Source organism: Eutrigla gurnardus (assembly GCF_963514095.1).
Source record: "Eutrigla gurnardus genome assembly, chromosome: 17".
NCBI classification, from domain to species: domain Eukaryota; kingdom Metazoa; phylum Chordata; class Actinopteri; order Perciformes; family Triglidae; genus Eutrigla; species Eutrigla gurnardus.
In genome coordinates this window covers 2,848,116-2,865,084 of record NC_139928.1, presented here as the reverse complement: position 1 = coordinate 2,865,084, position 16,969 = coordinate 2,848,116, and the positions used below count along the sequence as shown (strand labels likewise).

Sequence of the window (16,969 nt, the reverse complement as noted above, 5' to 3'; positions counted from 1 at the left end):
TCTCGACGCCGCCTGCGAGCCCTTCCGGTCGGCAGGGCTGAGTCGGTGGGATCCGCTGTTCTTTCGATCTCTGGGATGAGCCGTAGATCGCCGAAAAAGTTGCCAGGAAAGTTCGTTCTCAGATCCAAAAGTTCCTGGCGGCTGTATGCAGTATGTGCAAGACTGTTCTGAGTGAACAGACTTGCAATAACTAGGCCAATCACTGTTAATTTGCAGAAACTGGAGAGACGCTGAGCCTCGCGTTGTACACGCACCAACAGGGCCGACATGTAGAGACAGACAGGTAACCAGTCTATCACAGGGCTGACATGTAGAGACAGACAGGTAACCAGTCTATCACAGGGAGACATGTAGAGACAGACAGGTAACCAGTCTATCACAGGGAGACATGTAGAGACAGACAGGTAACCAGTCTATCACAGGGAGACATGTAGACAGACAGGTCACCAGTCTATCACAGGGAGACATGTAGAGACAGACAGGTAACCAGTCTATCACAGGGCTGACATGTAGAGACAGACAGGTAACCAGTCTATCACAGGGAGACATGTAGAGACAGACAGGTAACCAGTCTATCACAAGGAATGTAGAGACAGACAGGTAACCAGTCTATCACAGGGAGACATGTAGAGACAGACAGGTACCCAGTCTATCACAGGGAGACATGTTGAGACAGACAGGTAACCAGTATTTTACAGGGAGACATGTAGAGACAGACAGGTCACCAGTCTATCACAGGGAGACATGTAGAGACAGACAGGTAACCAGTCTATCACAGGGAGACATGTAGAGACAGACAGGTAACCAGTCTTTTACAGGGAGACATGTTGAGACAGACAGGTCACCAGTCTATCACAGGGAGACATGTAGACAGACAGGTCACCAGTCTATCACAGGGCTGACATGTAGAGACAGACAGGTAACCAGTCTATCACAGGGCTGACATCTAGAGACAGACAGGTCACCAGTCTATCACAGGGAGACATGTAGAGACAGACAGGTAACCAGTCTATCACAGGGCTGACATGTAGAGACAGCCAGGTAACCAGTCTATCACAGGGAGACATGTAGAGACAGACAGGTAACCAGTCTATCACAGTGAGACATGTAGAGACAGACAGGTAACCAGTCTATCACAGAGAGACATGTAGAGACAGACAGGTCACCAGTCTATCACAGTGAGACATGTAGAGACAGACAGGTCACCAGCCTATCACAGGGAGACATGTAGAGACAGACAGGTAACCAGTCTATCACAGTGAGACATGTAGAGACAGTCAGGTAACCAGTCTATCACAGTGAGACATGTAGAGACAGACAGGTAACCAGTATATCACAGGGAGACATGTAGAGACAGACAGGTAACCAGTCTATCACAGTGAGACATGTAGAGACAGACAGGTAACCAGTCTATCACAGAGAGACATGTAGAGACAGACAGGTCACCAGTCTATCACAGTGAGACATGTAGAGACAGACAGGTCACCAGTCTATCACAGGGAGACATGTAGAGACAGACAGGTAACCAGTCTATCACAGTGAGACATGTAGAGACAGTCAGGTAACCAGTCTATCACAGTGAGACATGTAGAGACAGACAGGTAACCAGTCTATCACAGTGAGACATGTAGAGACAGACAGGTAACCAGTCTATCACAGTGAGACATGTAGAGCGGTCCCTGCCTCCCACTGAGAGCACACTTTCTCCTGGCTGGGTCTTGCCTTGCTTTCATCAAACTTCCAAAGAGTGGGAGAGACCTGGAGCTCCATTTGAGGAGAGACTGTTAAATAATGCAAGTGGTAAAGTAATGTCGGCATGAATTGTGTAAAAAAAAAAGTCCCTGCTTCACTGAGGCAGAGCCTGTTAGAGGAAGGGGGAGAAGTGCATGCCTTCCAGCCCTCCAGAGTGTTGACAGACACAGGGCTGGAATACAGAACATGGAACATGTGTGTGAGGGAGGAAGTGATGAGGAAACCTGCCATCACGTCGTCTCGCTGGTGGCTTATAGATCAGTCGGTCACAAAGGAATCCTTTTGGTTTTTCCTCCTCATGAAATGTTATTGTCGCCGTACAGTCACTTAGAATACAGAGGATGTGCTTATTTACACAGTCAGACATTACAACACCATCGCCCGCCAGTGGAGAGAACAAATGACTCTCCATCGGCTATCCAGAGGTGAAGATGTGATCAGCATCATCAGATACAGCTACTACTCAAACACTGTACTGTGTTCACTTCATTAGATAGTGCATGGCTGCCCCCTGCTGCTGGTAAAAACGAACTGCACCCTCATAAATAGAACTTTTATGGTCCAAAAATATGAGTACTTGCTTCCCCCACAAAAAAATCAGTGATACAAGTTTAAATGTGCAGTGTCACCAGGAATAAATTCTGAAACGGCTCCATAGATAATGACTTGGGGAAGGTAGACAACACTGAGAGCACCCAAGGGACATTTTAAAGTATAGAGGTACTTTTTCTGTTTCACAACTGAGAACATTACCATAGTCCTTTTTTTTCCATTTTATCAAGTTATATGAACTCATTTGGGTATAAGAAGAAAATCAGTCTCCCATTCATTGACTATGTATAGCTATATACAGTACTATATACAGTAGTATAGTGTACGAGTGGAAGCTGAAGAAGAGATTTTTAGGTGTGCAACAAGGTTACAGCTCACTATCATGGAGTGAAAACTCTTTAAAAGGGTTAAAGCTGTAAGATGAAAACACAAAGTCCCAGACTGGACAACGCTGTGGTAGCAACCTGTCAATCAGCAGGTAGCCTCGCCCCCTAAAGCATCCCCTGCTTTCTGGTCTGGTGGACTCTAAATGGACCATAATGTACTAAATGAACATCATGCTGGATTGAAGAAGACTTGAAACTAGAGATTGAGACCATAAACTCATGTTTACAATGTTTACTAATACATCAAGAGGTAGGAAGCAGGACCATTTTCTCATAGACTTCTATACAATCAGACTTCTATTTTTGCAGCCCCCTGCTGGCCTTAAAAAGAATGCAAGTTTAAGGCGCTTGCTTTGGCTTCACTTTTCAGACCCAGAGTTTGCCGCCTGGGTGTTGCTGTGGTTGCTTTGTCGGTTGTTTTGGCCCAGACTTCTGTGTAATTGATTGAACTATTTTACTGATGAACGGGTCGGACTTTTAAACCAATTGAGACCATAAACTCATGTTTACAAAGTTTACTGAGAAAATAAGATCGTGGCACTTCAGCATGGGCTTCACGTTTCAGACCCAAGAGTTGGACTACATTGTCCTGTTGTCCCCCTGGAGACACAAACATGGAGGTATGACAGAGATAGGACCCTAGAACAAGTATAGAGCTTTGTCAGAGGTTGCTGTCGGTCTGTTCACACACTAGACACACAGTAACCCTGGCAGTGGGACGACACAGTGGAGACGATGGAGACAGTCGGCCACAGAGGTGCAGACGCAGGCTTCAGACAGCAGGTGGGGTTCGTCTTCATGAAGGGAGAGGCACCGACTCCAGCCTCATGTGAAGTTGTATGACCTTTTGTTTTAGAATATTTTATTTGTGACTAGTTTACAAGGCTCCGAATGGTTTAGTGAACCGTCCCTCCCGCTACACTCAAACTGCTGCCTGAGGAGAGGCAGCCTTCCTTCCCATCAACACCCATACAGACGTGGGAGGTAAGACAGGGCTGGACTTAAGTAGGATTTAGAGATATCTGTACTTTACTTTAGTATTTACTTTCTCACGTTTTACATTTACTTCCTACATTTTATAACATATCTGTATTTTCTACTCCTGACATTTAACTTTAACTTTAATGCATTGGAGGGGAATTAGTGATTTTTCTTTCTTATTAATATGACGAGAGATTCAGTTCCAAAAATACAGCCAGTAGGAATGTCCTTCATAGAGATATTTTCAGTATATTTCAGTACTTCTCCTTGAGTAAAGAAGATGAATCAGTACTTCTACTTTTCACCTAGTATCTGTACTTGTACTGGAGTAGTGAAGGTCTACTTTTGACACCTCTGTTCGATACGCATCTCTTAGGATTTTTGTTTTTACCTTGAATTAATGCTGAAGTTGTCGTCCGTTGCTCATTTTGTTTACATTTTCTGCCATGTTTTATTTTAAATGATCTGTGTGACACATTTTAATCCATTGCAATTTATTTTTTGATGCAACGTTAAATAGGACTTGGAGGTGCATCTCATCCATTTTGAGCCTTGGCGGTTTGAAAAGCTCCAGCACAACCACTAAACCGACCTTGTGGTAAAACTGTCAATGAACTTTGACCCACATGCCAGTATGTGAATGAAGTCACTGTTTTGTTAATAACTTATTATACTACAGAAGAGTAGATTTCTTACTCATGAATATATTTTAATTCTTTACAATGCAAAGGTTATAAAACATACATGAAATGGTCACAATAAATCTGATAACCTCGAACACATCTGGGCTCCGGTCAAGACGGCGCCGTCACACTGCAGTGACAAAGTACCGCCTGTTAACACATCTTGAAGGAGCCACTGCTACAAAAAACAAAAAGGTTTTTAGACAAAAAACAATCTTGGGTTTCCATCCGAGGTGGCCACGGGCCAAATCCTGCCATTGAAACCTACAGATACAGCACGGCTGATTGTCCTGCTGTTATTAAGGCCTGTTACACACATACATCTGTACATCAGGGAGAATTACATCCTACTCTTCATCCATAAAAAATTATTTTATTATAACTCCAAACATATACAAAAGAACACTGATTAAGATGGCAAACCTACTGGAGATAGAAGCAGACAACGTGAGCCGGCTGGTGACTGAGGATGTGTGGGTGTGCTGACGGGACGGATGCTCTTATGTGTTATTGCTTTGGTGTGCAGGAGCCGCAGCCTTCACCGTTCCACCAGGAAGGGAACAATTGTCCAAGTGAAGTGTGCGACGACGAGGCGAGGAGGCCAACGACGTTATTCTTCCCTTACGGACTCACTGAAGCCGCGTCTTGAATACACAGTGACACCTCGTTAATTCACAGGAAGACGCCCCTCCTCCCTTCGGTGGTCAGAAGCCGAACATATCGTCTCCGCACAGACCCAGACCGCCGGGAGAGTTTCCGTTGGCGGTGTCCCAGTCGGGGTCAGCGAGCCAGTCTTGGGGCGTCAGCCCAATGTCCAGGACCTGGGGGTTAGTACGCGACACTGCCAGTCTGAAAGAGATGAAGGACACACTGAACAAGCAGCTCTGTTCCACTTCAAAAAACTAAAAAGTTCAACCTTTTTAAAAAAAGGATATATAATTAAATGTTTTGTTCTATTTGTCAGCAAAGCCAAGAAGAGTTAGTCCATCTCTCAATACTTCACTATGTCTTTGAAATAGAAATGTTCAGAGGTCAGGTTTCACCAGCCTGACGTCTCCGTGTCACACCTGCTCTGCTGCTAACGCTCCTTCACAATGCTATCGGTTCTTCTGCTCCATCTGATGGAGTCTAGGTGGTGACGCCCCTCGTTGGGAAGCTTCCCACAGCACCAGAGGAGAAAGTCCACCCCTTCAGAGATTCTGGCAGACGCATTCATGTCCATCCTTTCTAATAATCTCAGTAATCGCAGCCCCTATGCCCCATGTCCGTGCTAGTGAAAGAAAAGATGAACTGAAAAACTCATCAGTTGGATTTTGTTGGCTAAGAAAACCACCAGATAACGCCAACCTTCTCCTTTAAGAAAGCAGAATGCATACAGTCATGATATAATGAAGACGAAATGTGTTCCACTGAGCAGAATCTTCCAGAGAAAATCACACCCTTCTCCAGAAAAGACTGAAATGCATTAAAACAACATCGGTTTGTTTTTTGCCACGTAGTAAACAGGAGCAGGAGTCTGTTCATAGTGAGCATTTCAACACTAACATGTCCCAGAGTAAGAGCTGCCAGGAAGTGAGAAAAAGTTCACAAAGCTGCTTAACGAGCGTTCCAGTGAACAGCCACTTGGACTCTTGGATTCCCAACACAAGTACTTTTTCAGTTTCTCTCTTTAAAGTTGAAATCAAGTAGTGATTTTTTTTTTTTTTAATGCTGCCTCAACAGCAGCTCAGCCTCACAGACATGTTTGTGGAACTAAAGCCTCAATCTCTCCTAATTAAGATCCCTTTGGCTGCAAACTGCCTTTTCTCTCCGGGACAGTAATGTATGCAAAGTCTGCGCGGAGCTCAACGGGATTACTTCCAGACATTCGGTTCACTTGAAGCAGGAGGCTGGAGTGACCCACTGCTCCGCCTTCACACCGCCGACCCGAAGCAAGACAACAAAGCCAGTGAAGTCACACCCATTCAGCTCAAGACCATCAAGAAGATCTCTGCTGATACGAGATGGGACGATCAGCTTTCATGTCTGAACGCAGTCCACAACTCATCCATGTTGGAGGAGATGCAGGCCACAGGAAGCTACTGGTGGGGTGTTGGGTTTGGTGGTGACAGAATGGAATGGTTACAGTCGGGTTAGTAAGAAGGACTACTACGCTACGTAAGGCTGGTAACTCCACTTTACCTGCACATGAACCATAGCTATCCAGAGCACAGCTGGAGACACAAACACACAATAGATTCAGTTTTAAAAAGGTTCTGCTAGCAAATTATTTGTCATATAAAAATCAGGAGGTATTTTGTGTTGTGCAGTACACAGAAATCATAAGTAAGTGGCGCTGTAAAGCCAGGCAGTGGGAGAGTGACCGGCAGGCAGAGGAATGGGTATTTATACAAGCAGCAGAGAGAATCAACGGGGATTATTTTTAAATGTACAAAGAACAATATTAAGACATATCTCACCTGGAGAAGGCTTCATCCAAACCATCTTCCATTTCCTGGAAAGAGAGAAGAGTCATGGCTTCATATTCACCCACTGAATGTTGTATAGACAGGTGTTTCCCATAACTACAGCCTCTTTAACCCTTTTTAGATCCCTGGTCAGGGATATGATCATGGCATATTTATAACTTAATAACATAGCAGTTTCATGTAGGAACGTATAGTACATGAATGGGCTACAACGTCTGCAGCTTTTCTTGAGTCATCGGGAAAGAGACGCTATTGTTGAGGTTCTCTAATGCATTTACTTTGGACCATATTTTGCCATGATATTGGAGAGAAGGCAGACATCTACTCCACAAGGAAACACCAAAACAATCTAGATTGGTAAAACGCACGGGTAAGAGGAAAAATATGCATTTTTGATTTGGGGGAAAAGCCATTACTTTTTTAAAAGATATTTCAAGAGAAATCAATTTGAAATGTAGCACACTGGAGATCCAAATGTTCAAATAGAAATGGATATGAAGACATGTTTTTAAGAGAACCGAGGAAAGACGCCTCACTAGTCCATAGCTGCAACAGGAGGAGGATCTTACCCAGGCAGGGTTATTGTTGGTCCCGGGGGGCCTGTGATTATCCAGCTGACCCTCCTCTACATTCCCATTGGTCTCCGCTGCTGCATTCACACTGTCCTCAAAGTCCAACAGATTGTCTGTGGCAACATCTATGTGAGAGGAGGGAAGTTGTTGTGTTACACACAAGCAGTCTGGTGTTTTGATGGTTGTGTGTGACTCATCTGATTGTGTGCAAGTATTCAATGTGTGTTTTTAAATCTTCAAATAATGTCCATTTTGTCACATTGGCCCCATAAATTGGTGGTTTCATAAATTATTATAGATGTTCATTCAATAATGGGACAATTATTATTATTATAATGCTGTACTTTAGCTTGAGGGAAGCACCTTGATATTTCACTTTATTTTAAATTGTGCTGTAATTACGTTTGTATCATTATAGTGATAAATAAATGAATTAAAAGGGGATGTTACCGGTCCCTTTCAGGCTCCCCAGGCTGTTGGATCTCTCTGAATGGGAACTACTGCTGGCCTCTCCAGCTGAACCAGACTTCGCCCTTTTCCCTTTTTCTAGAACAGAGAAGAGTCGTTACACAAGCCGGACACAACCTCGTTGACCGCAACCGTTAGCAGATGTCAGCGTCCTTGAGCTTGACTCGGTACAAACACAAGCAGCCTCTATGCTGATAAAACGTGTGTGTCGGAGATGCAGAACTTCTAGAACATGCAGGATCTACCTTCTTTGGCCACTTGCCAGAGTTCAAAGGCCACAGTGAAGGCCTGGGCTACCGTCAGAGCCACCGCCTGAGCCTGGACAACGGGAGACAAACACACTGTTACAGAGCGTTGCTGCAGTGTTTACCGACCCCAGTGACTCTTTGAGAGGAACAACTTCCTGTGGTATTTGCTCACTGTCACTATATCCTGACATAGATCATGTGCAGAGTGAAGACTTTTCCCTGGAACTATTTAAAGTAGTGCCAATAGTTTTAATCCATTAAGACTAGACAGGTGGAGGATGCAGTGGTTGGACTTTCTCCCAGTCATTTTAATTTCATTTGTTGAAATTGTAATAACACACACCCCAGGCGTATTTAAGTGGAAGACACTTGTCGTCCAGCCAGGTGGATCGGACCGAGCCACTACGGCTGTATGAATGTCACTTCTTTTTCACATTCAATGATTCTCTTGAAAAAAGCTTAGAATCCCTGAGCGGTCTGCTAACAGGCGAGAGCCTCCCTTTGTGTGCATGAGAGCAAACGGTACGTGACCCAAGTGAAAATGTTGTTTTAAAAAAGGTAAAATGACAACACATATGGATCGAAGCAGGATGTTTCATTAGAGCAAAACACGTTGTGGAAATGAGAACATCCATCGTGTTCAGGGCACACTGCAGCGCATGTTTATAAATAATGAATAAAGCCGACCAAACACGTTTATAGATGATCACACGTGTGGAGAGAAAAGATGAACAGAGATACAACACCGACCATGCCATCGCTTTCCATGTCAACACACAGGAGGCAGATTTGTTTCCGTATCGTCCACAAACAGACGACTTCTCGTGGCCGTTTTCATTTTGTTCTGCATTCTGAGTCAGAACTGGACTCTCCAGACTGAACGAGGGATTTACTGACCCCGAAAGCACTCGCAACACACGGCTGTTTGGCAGCAATTGCAGGAAAAGAGGTCTACCGACAGGAAAATAAGTACAAAGCACTTGGGACACGCTGGGTGTCGCAGGTTTATGTGAAATAGACCAAGAGGCCACAAACTCAGGTAAGTGAAACTAAAGCTAGATTAGATAAACCCACCCAACCATGAAGAGAGCTTTACAGCCCCTTCAAACTAATGGAGTCTGGAAAATCAAAACAAACCGACTAAGTTAAAAATAACTGCACAGGATTTGAATTTATATTCATCATCCATTAAACATGAGCTGCTGATTCTGTACTCACCACTTTCCTCTTGGAGCAGAGGTAGGCGTGGCACTCCAGGGTCCCGTTCAGGGTGTTCTGAGCGATGTAAGCAAACACTTTATCGTGCAGTTTGTCCACAGTGCAGTAGGAGATCCTGCAGGCCAGAGCAGCAGAGTCAAGGCCAGTTCACAGCGTACCACATGTGGTATGCACACGCCAGCGTTGAGCAACGCCGTTGCTCTGAACTCACCTGTATATAGACACGTTTTCCAGGAGTTTGTTGGTCAGGCTGTCGTACAGGACGATTCCCTGAGGGGAGACCTTCAGCGCAACCTTCTGAGGCTTCTTGCCACTGGCTTTAGCCTGTTCACAGTAATAGCATGCTGTGTGCTCAGTACATTCAAAAGGCTTTAAAGTCAGCTTAATCCACAACGTACAAACTACTGTGGAGTGAAAACATTTAAAGAAATCCATCATTTTGAAATAAACTTCTCGACATCATTGTCACTAATGTCTGGGGATGTTGAGGTTTTGTTAGATCAACTAGAGCTGTCAATTTTCCTCTATAATACTATCCAAATTTCATTCCATATTTTTTTCAATCAACTAATTTAATTTGAATATATAATGCTCAAATTCAGCCTATTATTAATATTAACTACAGGTGGGCGAGATTTAATAACGTTAGAAAACAAGTTTATAAAAAACAATGTTTTCCTATTTGATTATTTATGATTATATGATTCCTGAAGTTCATTCCAACAGCCCTAGTTCTAACAATGCAAATGCTTTGTGCAAGAAATCAATATGTAATGTACATTTAGATGTTAGGAGTAATTCCTATTACCTGGCGATTCAGATTTTCTTTCTAAGAACTATAATTGACAGCAGACTCATTTATTCTCATCACCGTCCCAAAACCAGAAATCATTTCAACGCCAAGTCGGTGTAAAAATACTGAATGTTATCCTATTCTTAATGTTTGTCACCAGTTTATTTCTATCACAGCTTGACTTGGCGATACCCTCTATAGATTTGCCTGCCCGTCCACCCTAGCCAAACTGGATCCCATTTACCATGCTGCCTTGAGGTACATAACAGGCTCTGCTTACAGGACTCACCATTGCACTCTATATACACTCGCTGGTTTTTCCCCTTACCACCCGGAGGTTACTCTAATATAAACTCTAATATATATAAGGCTATTTTAAGAAAACTGCCTCATACCTCTGCTCAAAGTTTACTGCTGTTCAAATTACACATGATCTTAGAACTAATAGCTGGTTGAGATTTAAGGTTCCCTTAATGAGGACAGAGTCAGGGATGAGGACCCTCTCCTACTTGGTCTTGGAATGACCTGCAAGTTAAGATGAGGATGGGAACTCTCATCCCTCTTTCTGGTTTTAAACAATTAATCTATGAACTATTAATCACCAGTTGCACCTGTGACTCTTAGCTTTCAATCATTCAGAAAATAATAAGTGTCTGATTAAGTTGGTGGTTCAAATAGCGAGATTTTCTCTCTAATAACGTCCATGTGTGTGTGTGTGTGTGTGTGTGTGTGTGTGTCGCTGTAGGTGTCATCACAAAACCAAATTGTGCATCACGTGTGTAAATTTGAAAACAAAAACAACAACAAAAAAAACTGAAATATGAGATAGATCAGCCAGTTTAAGTCGGCTACTGATTGGCTGGTGCAGCTCTACTGTATGACATCATCCCCAGCTCTCACCGTGGCCACGATCCTCTTTACTGCAGCAGCTGACAGCTCCTCTCCCTTGGGCTGGTCCACCAGTGTCATGCCGAGGTGACGGAGGTTAAAGGTCATGCCCTCTACGATGGTCTCCCGTGTGTCAGTCCAGTTCTCTGGGAGCTCTACAGAAGAAATCAAAAACAAACAAAAAACAAACCCACTTTTAAAAAAAGGTCAATAAATGGTTTGATAACCATGTTTGCGTTGTACCCATGCTTCAAGTTCAAAACATGAAATATTTGTTGGGTTCCAGTTTCACGGACGATGTGATGTGCCGCCTCCCCCCCTTCTACTTCATGTTCCAAAATAAATAACATTCAAAGAGCTGGAGCAAAACAGAAATCAGAGGAAATGTAAATAGTCTGTTAAAAGTGGAGACATTTCATGCGTTCGCTCCCTCAAGTGGAGAAGCAAAAACAGGGCATCTAGGTCAGAGGTCTATGGAAAGTAAATCATTCAACTCCAAAACAACTTATAGGGTTTGACAATAAAAAGGCAAAGAGTTTGTATACATGTAGGGTGAGTATACATGGACTCTGACATATTGTCAACATCACAGATCTATCTGGAATTAGGCCACAGACGTCTCTCGCAAAAAAGGGCATCGCCGCGGTCTCCACTTTTGTGTTCAAAGAACTGCAAAGTTAGGACACGCCCGACACGCTCACTGGGAAAGAACGAGGAGTGAAAAACACTGCAACTGGTGAAGGAACGGCTGCTATCTGCATGACCTTCTTATCAGGCCGGCCCTGACCCTCTGACTGTGTTTACAGAGATTTCCTCAGAGGAGGAAGGGAAGGAGGGAGAGGGGTTAGGAAGGCAAGAGCAGAACAACATTCCCCCCCATTCCTAGAAATCCATCCTCGCAGCGTCCAGCTCCTCTGGGAGATACCGCACCCATCACAGACACGTGCTCACACACACCAGGAATGGAAGAGGACTGCAGCTAAAAGATTATGCTTTTAAGGGGCAGAATTCATTTTTATGAAACATGAGAATAATTTTCATGCCAAAAAATGTACAACATTTCAAACAAAATTAAATATTTATGCCACTATGTGAAAAACACCCATTAAAAATAGCTTAAGGGTAGAAACTCCAAGTGAATATGGTTTATAAAAAAGAGGAGAAGAAAAAAAAGACGAAAAAAGACTTGCACAATGAAACCTCCCCAGCCGATTACACAATTACTAAGTTTTCTGAAAATGCATATGTCCTGCATTATCTGATTGGATATGTGCTCATTTTCAAACACAGAAAACAGAACACTGGATTAAGGATTGGATTTAAATTCTTACTCCATTTCGTTGACACATTTCAGTCAAAGGTTTGTACGGAGGGAATTATGAATATCTCTTTTTAGCACTCCATGAATCAGAAAATACCGTCAACAGCCATAAACCCCCCATGGGGGTATATGGGGACCATCTGAGGAACGGAACTTTGTGGCACCTGGGTGTCATTTCTCAGCACCGCAGTTGAACCACGATCCAAAACAAACATTGTGGTGGCTCTGAAACCGCAAACATCCTGAACCAACAAACCGTCGCATTTAAACCCTTTAAGGCCGACTGAAGCAGGTTCCAACGGCTCGGTGAGATCCTCTCACACCGCTCTGGACTGATGGTGTCAGAGCGCTGGGAGAAAACAGTAACAGTGCAGGTGCAGTACCAGGCACCTCGCAGCCAGAGAATGTGGAGGGTCAAAGGTCAGAGACACCTGACAGGAAACAGCTGTATGCACATGTGAAGGGGGAGCAAAACCAGCTGCCCATACGAGTCGGCCTCGCCGTCTGTTAGTGTGAGGAGACAAAGACAGATCAAATAATAGGCCCAGATCCTTCGTCCTCCATCAGGTCCAACACTAATGGAGCGGTGTCCATTTCATCTATCAAAGAAATAAAAAAAGAAATAAAAAAAGAAATAAAAAAGAGTCTTTGTTGAACACTGTGATAACAAAACGTGCTGACGGGCAATTCACATCCTGGCTGAGTTGTGTGTCTACACCAAACACAGAATCGCCGTGGAAACCACCAACTGCAGCCCTACAACTTAGGACCACTCCAGAGCCAAAAGACTCCGGCCACCATTTAACTTGTTCCTTCCACTCCGCCGGTCTCCATCCACACTGCTCCAACAAAACAGGCTTCCCTGAACCCGGATAATCCAGATCCGTCCCAGGCCGCGTGTCTCCTGGTGCAGAGATGGAAAGGGAGGACGTTCTGGCCTGCAAGTCTCTGCAGCTGCAAAGTTAAACAAACATTTCAGAGGCATTTAGCCTCAAGTTCACTTATCAGGCTGAGGAGTCAAGGGGCCAAATAAACAGAGCAGAATTCAAAGAGGCTAAACAGAGTCATCTTACCAGGTCACTTAGGAGGCTCTTAGACAGACAGGAAACCTGTCAATTAGGTGACAGAATGTTACTTCCTTCACACCAGTTACTTGGTTCAACAGCATTCTGATTACTGCTAGAGGAGCCGTGCATTTGGTGTTTTCATATATTTTAACAAATGACACCGGACTTGATCCTCCGAATGGAGATTTGTTCCAATTTAGCTTGGAAAAAAAAAGTCTGTCCACCAAAGATCATCCATCAACCAATAAAACCACAGCTTTTCCTTCTTATTATGGCAGCTGCAGAGCCGGTGCATTCAACCCACTCAACATGCAGGAACCTTTACCAAGATCATAAATCTCAGAATATATTTTATTGATCACTGGGGGGGTATTGTATTGTATTGTAGCATAAAGAAATATAATAACAATTGAAGTTAAAATGGAAAGATATATTTAACTGGTTCACAGCCATGGGAACCAATCAAATCAAGAGTCTGACTTTCTTTATTCTATCTATCTATACAGATAGAAATTAAAAACTATTGAGTATTGTCTCATTTTGTTAATTTAATTGCTCAATGAACATTGAAACTGTAGAGAAAGTACTGCATATTTCCAGCTATACGCCGACTACGTCTTCATGCACACAAATATGGAGTAGTCAGTTTTATACAATAGTAGGTATTTAACTGCGTTTCATCAGATTTAATGAGAAAGTTGTGTCCGTGTCGTTATGATCCATTTTCACCACGATGCGTTTCCATTGGAAGAGAGTACCAGTGGAAATAAATGGGGGGGAAAGTTACATCAACAAGCAGATTCCTCACCAAAAGTAGAAGAGCTTCTCAGGTGAAATAACAAACTTCAAAAATCAGGGTTCGAAATGTTGCCCTCCTGGCAAAGACATGACCATGACTGCGTGTTGGCATAACCACATTTGAGAAGGTCCCCATATAGAGAAAGGCCCTTTGCTGCAGACAGGCACCCCCTGGCTGCTCCTGGACACTGGCAGGGTGCCGGTGTGGGTCGTCTAGGGCGACCAAACCAGGGCAATGGGAGCAGTGAAGAGGGTAAGGAGCTTTGCCATTTAAACAAACGGTGCAGTCCTCTTAATGGTTGAATAGGTTTCTCCTAAATGCAAACTCACTCATTCTATGCAGATAAACACTTGTGTGAAATGCTTCAGGTGCTACAGCTCTGTTCTCTCCAGCCCAGTTAACTGCATTCACCTGATATCCCACGTGTAAGGAAGTCCCCGAAAAAAGAAACAACCAAAATAAATGCCGGCTCATCCTGACAATGTCCCATCAGACGTGGAGGTCTGGCATGGGCGATACGGATCAGCGCTGGTGAGGAATGTGCGCCCTGCATTCTAGAGAAGACCTGGTAATCCATACCACAATACACTGCTTCTACAACAAGTGGGTCACCAGCTGATGCATTTACTTTCACTAACAGTCAGAGTCCAATTAAAGTACAGCATGCATCATGCCAACACCTGAGTGAGAATAAACATACTTCATTTGACAGCATTTAAAGAACAGGGTGGTTCAAAACGTTGGGTAAATGCCTAGATATGCTGTGATTCTGTGTTGCTATATAATAATAGTGATGGTGCCTCCGACTCAGGCGGTGCATGCCAGAGCTACACTGGTCTGATTGTTAACTGTTGGGCATTTAAACAGGACACATTGTAAGGCTTTATCAACCTCATTTACCGGTGGGGGATTATCAGTCAAATTGATCTCACTTAAGAAAAGAAACAAAAAGTTGCTCCATAAAGCTGCACAGAAGCAAATACATAAACGTCTGGCCCTCGTCCATAAACACGGAAATGCATGAAAGATATCCATCTGCATGTGAGAGAGCATCTCACATTCCTGAGGCAGTGCTACTTCTCCAGGTGAGCTTCTAGTGTTACATAGTGATGGGGATATTCATTTAATCCAACCTACATTCTCACATGATCGTACACTTCATAATGGCCTCTCTGATGGAATTTAAAACAGGCTTGAACTCAAGCCAACGGAGCCTTGCACTGGCTGACTCGAGGCATTCCTGGCTAGTCCTCTTGGTTGCAGCAGGGGAGACCTTTCAGGCCGTCTAAGCCCCCCCAGGACTTTACGGCCGGGATCAAGTGAGATTTAGTTTTACAAAGTGGCACTTGAAGAACTACAACGGGCACCAGAATGCCTTGTGAGAGTTTTTACTTGTTAATGTTGCAGCATGGGCAAGCTCCTGACCTGCTGAAGGGCCCTTTAGCAAGATACAAAAAAAAATCACTGAGGTTCTAGTACTGACCCTGGGCTCTGCAGTTCCTTCTGTAAAGAAAAGCGGAGGGGGGTTCTGGTAGACTGGGAATTAACACAACAACAAAAAGTGCTGAGGTGAATAAAATAACTTAATTAAAAGTATCCCATAGGGATTCACTTTTTTGTCGTTGGTGCCGGGTCTATTTAATTCCGCCTGGTTTCAAGATAACATTTTTTTCCGGAAAATACCTGAACCAGGAATTTAAACCGCATTGCAAACACTTAAAATACCAGAAAATTATAGGTTAATGTTTTTTTCTCATCTCTCCACAAAACGGAAACCAAAAAATCACTTCTTAAAGTAACATATCTGTTCCTGTAGTACACTTTAATCCCTGTTGTCAAACAAAATGACACCTACGCAAATTTAAAAATACGTTTCATCCTTGTGACTTTGCTGAAAAACATCCGCTAACGTAACAAGTTTGCTACGTTTCACTTTTGAACCACAGTGGATAAAAGTTAGCTTACAAATGTAACGTTAAATCTACGTAAATGCTGTTAGCTCAAAGTATAACGGACACTGAAGTTAAATCTGAGCTTAAAGTCAACTTCGTCACGGTGAAACGGGAAAACCGAGCTAAAGGTTGTTTTTCTAACAACGTCCTTTCAACGTTTTCCTTCTCAAATAAACGACTGTCTTACTTCTGTGTCTGCCGGCGGTCCACGACTGTTTCGCCATACTCGGGCTCCGGATTATCGCTCTCCCGGCCGACTTGAGGACATCCATGTCGGTGTGTTAAACGGCGAAAGAGTCGGTGAAGTTCGCTGGGAGTCTTCCAGGAGAACTGTTGTTGATCGGACTGCCGACGGGAGGATGGACTTGTGGTGCCTTCCAGTGATGTCAGAAATACCGCTATTTACGAGGTCAGCGCACGTGAACGAGCCCACCGGAGAAGTCATGGTGCATTTAGGGTAAAATGGGACATTGGAGATCGCGTGAGTTCAGTAGCCTACAATGAAAACACCAGGACAAACACATTTTCAGTATGTTATTTTGTGTGTTTTTTATTATTATTATTATTATTGTGTATGAGTTTAGTCTGCTATTCATTATACTTAATACGGCATAGTTGTAGATAAACAATAATTATTCTGATTTTAATTGTGTGTTTGTATTTCTTTGCTTCACATTCACAGATGTCAAACTATTCTGTGAATTGGACTTATATAGCGTTATCTTACTGGAACTGGGCAGCTGAAAATATTTACTTAACATTTATGTAAACCCAACAACACAGACAACCTGTATGCAAGTCAGCTATATATATATATAGCT

General features: G+C 43.4%; 1 protein-coding gene across 2 annotated transcripts; it reads right to left on the bottom strand.

The window, feature by feature from the left end:
- Positions 1-4,351: 4,351 nt before the first annotated feature.
- ldlrap1a (low density lipoprotein receptor adaptor protein 1a) lies at positions 4,352-16,543 on the bottom strand. 2 transcript variants are annotated; one of them, XM_084032522.1, is made up of 10 exons: positions 16,336-16,543; positions 11,022-11,164; positions 9,540-9,652; positions 9,329-9,443; positions 8,108-8,180; positions 7,845-7,940; positions 7,392-7,519; positions 6,814-6,848; positions 6,536-6,567; positions 4,352-5,203 (listed from the first exon to the last, which is right to left on the bottom strand). In XM_084032522.1, exons 1-10 carry the CDS (start codon positions 16,418-16,420, stop codon positions 5,157-5,159), a joined length of 867 nt encoding a protein of 288 aa, XP_083888648.1. In that variant the 5' UTR covers positions 16,421-16,543; the 3' UTR covers positions 4,352-5,156. The 2 variants fall into 2 exon arrangements, with proteins under 2 accessions (XP_083888648.1, XP_083888647.1); XM_084032521.1 differs by lacking the exon at positions 6,536-6,567 and having other exon boundaries at positions 4,353-5,203; positions 16,336-16,542.
- Between the last annotated feature and the right edge of the window lie 426 nt (positions 16,544-16,969).

What these genes read in the sequence shown, in the direction of transcription:
- ldlrap1a (XM_084032521.1), bottom strand. Translation starts at nt 16,420, where the DNA reads ATGGATGTCCTCAAGTCGGCCGGGAGAGCGATAATCCGGAGCCCGAGT. An exon ending in TCTGCTCCAAGAGGAAAGTG is followed by an intron (nt 8,181 to 9,328) that starts GTGAGTACAGAA and finishes CCCGTTGTCCAG; the next exon opens with GCTCAGGCGGTGGCTCTGAC. An exon ending in CTGGCAAGTGGCCAAAGAAG is followed by an intron (nt 7,941 to 8,107) that starts GTAGATCCTGCA and finishes TCTCTGTTCTAG; the next exon opens with AAAAAGGGAAAAGGGCGAAG.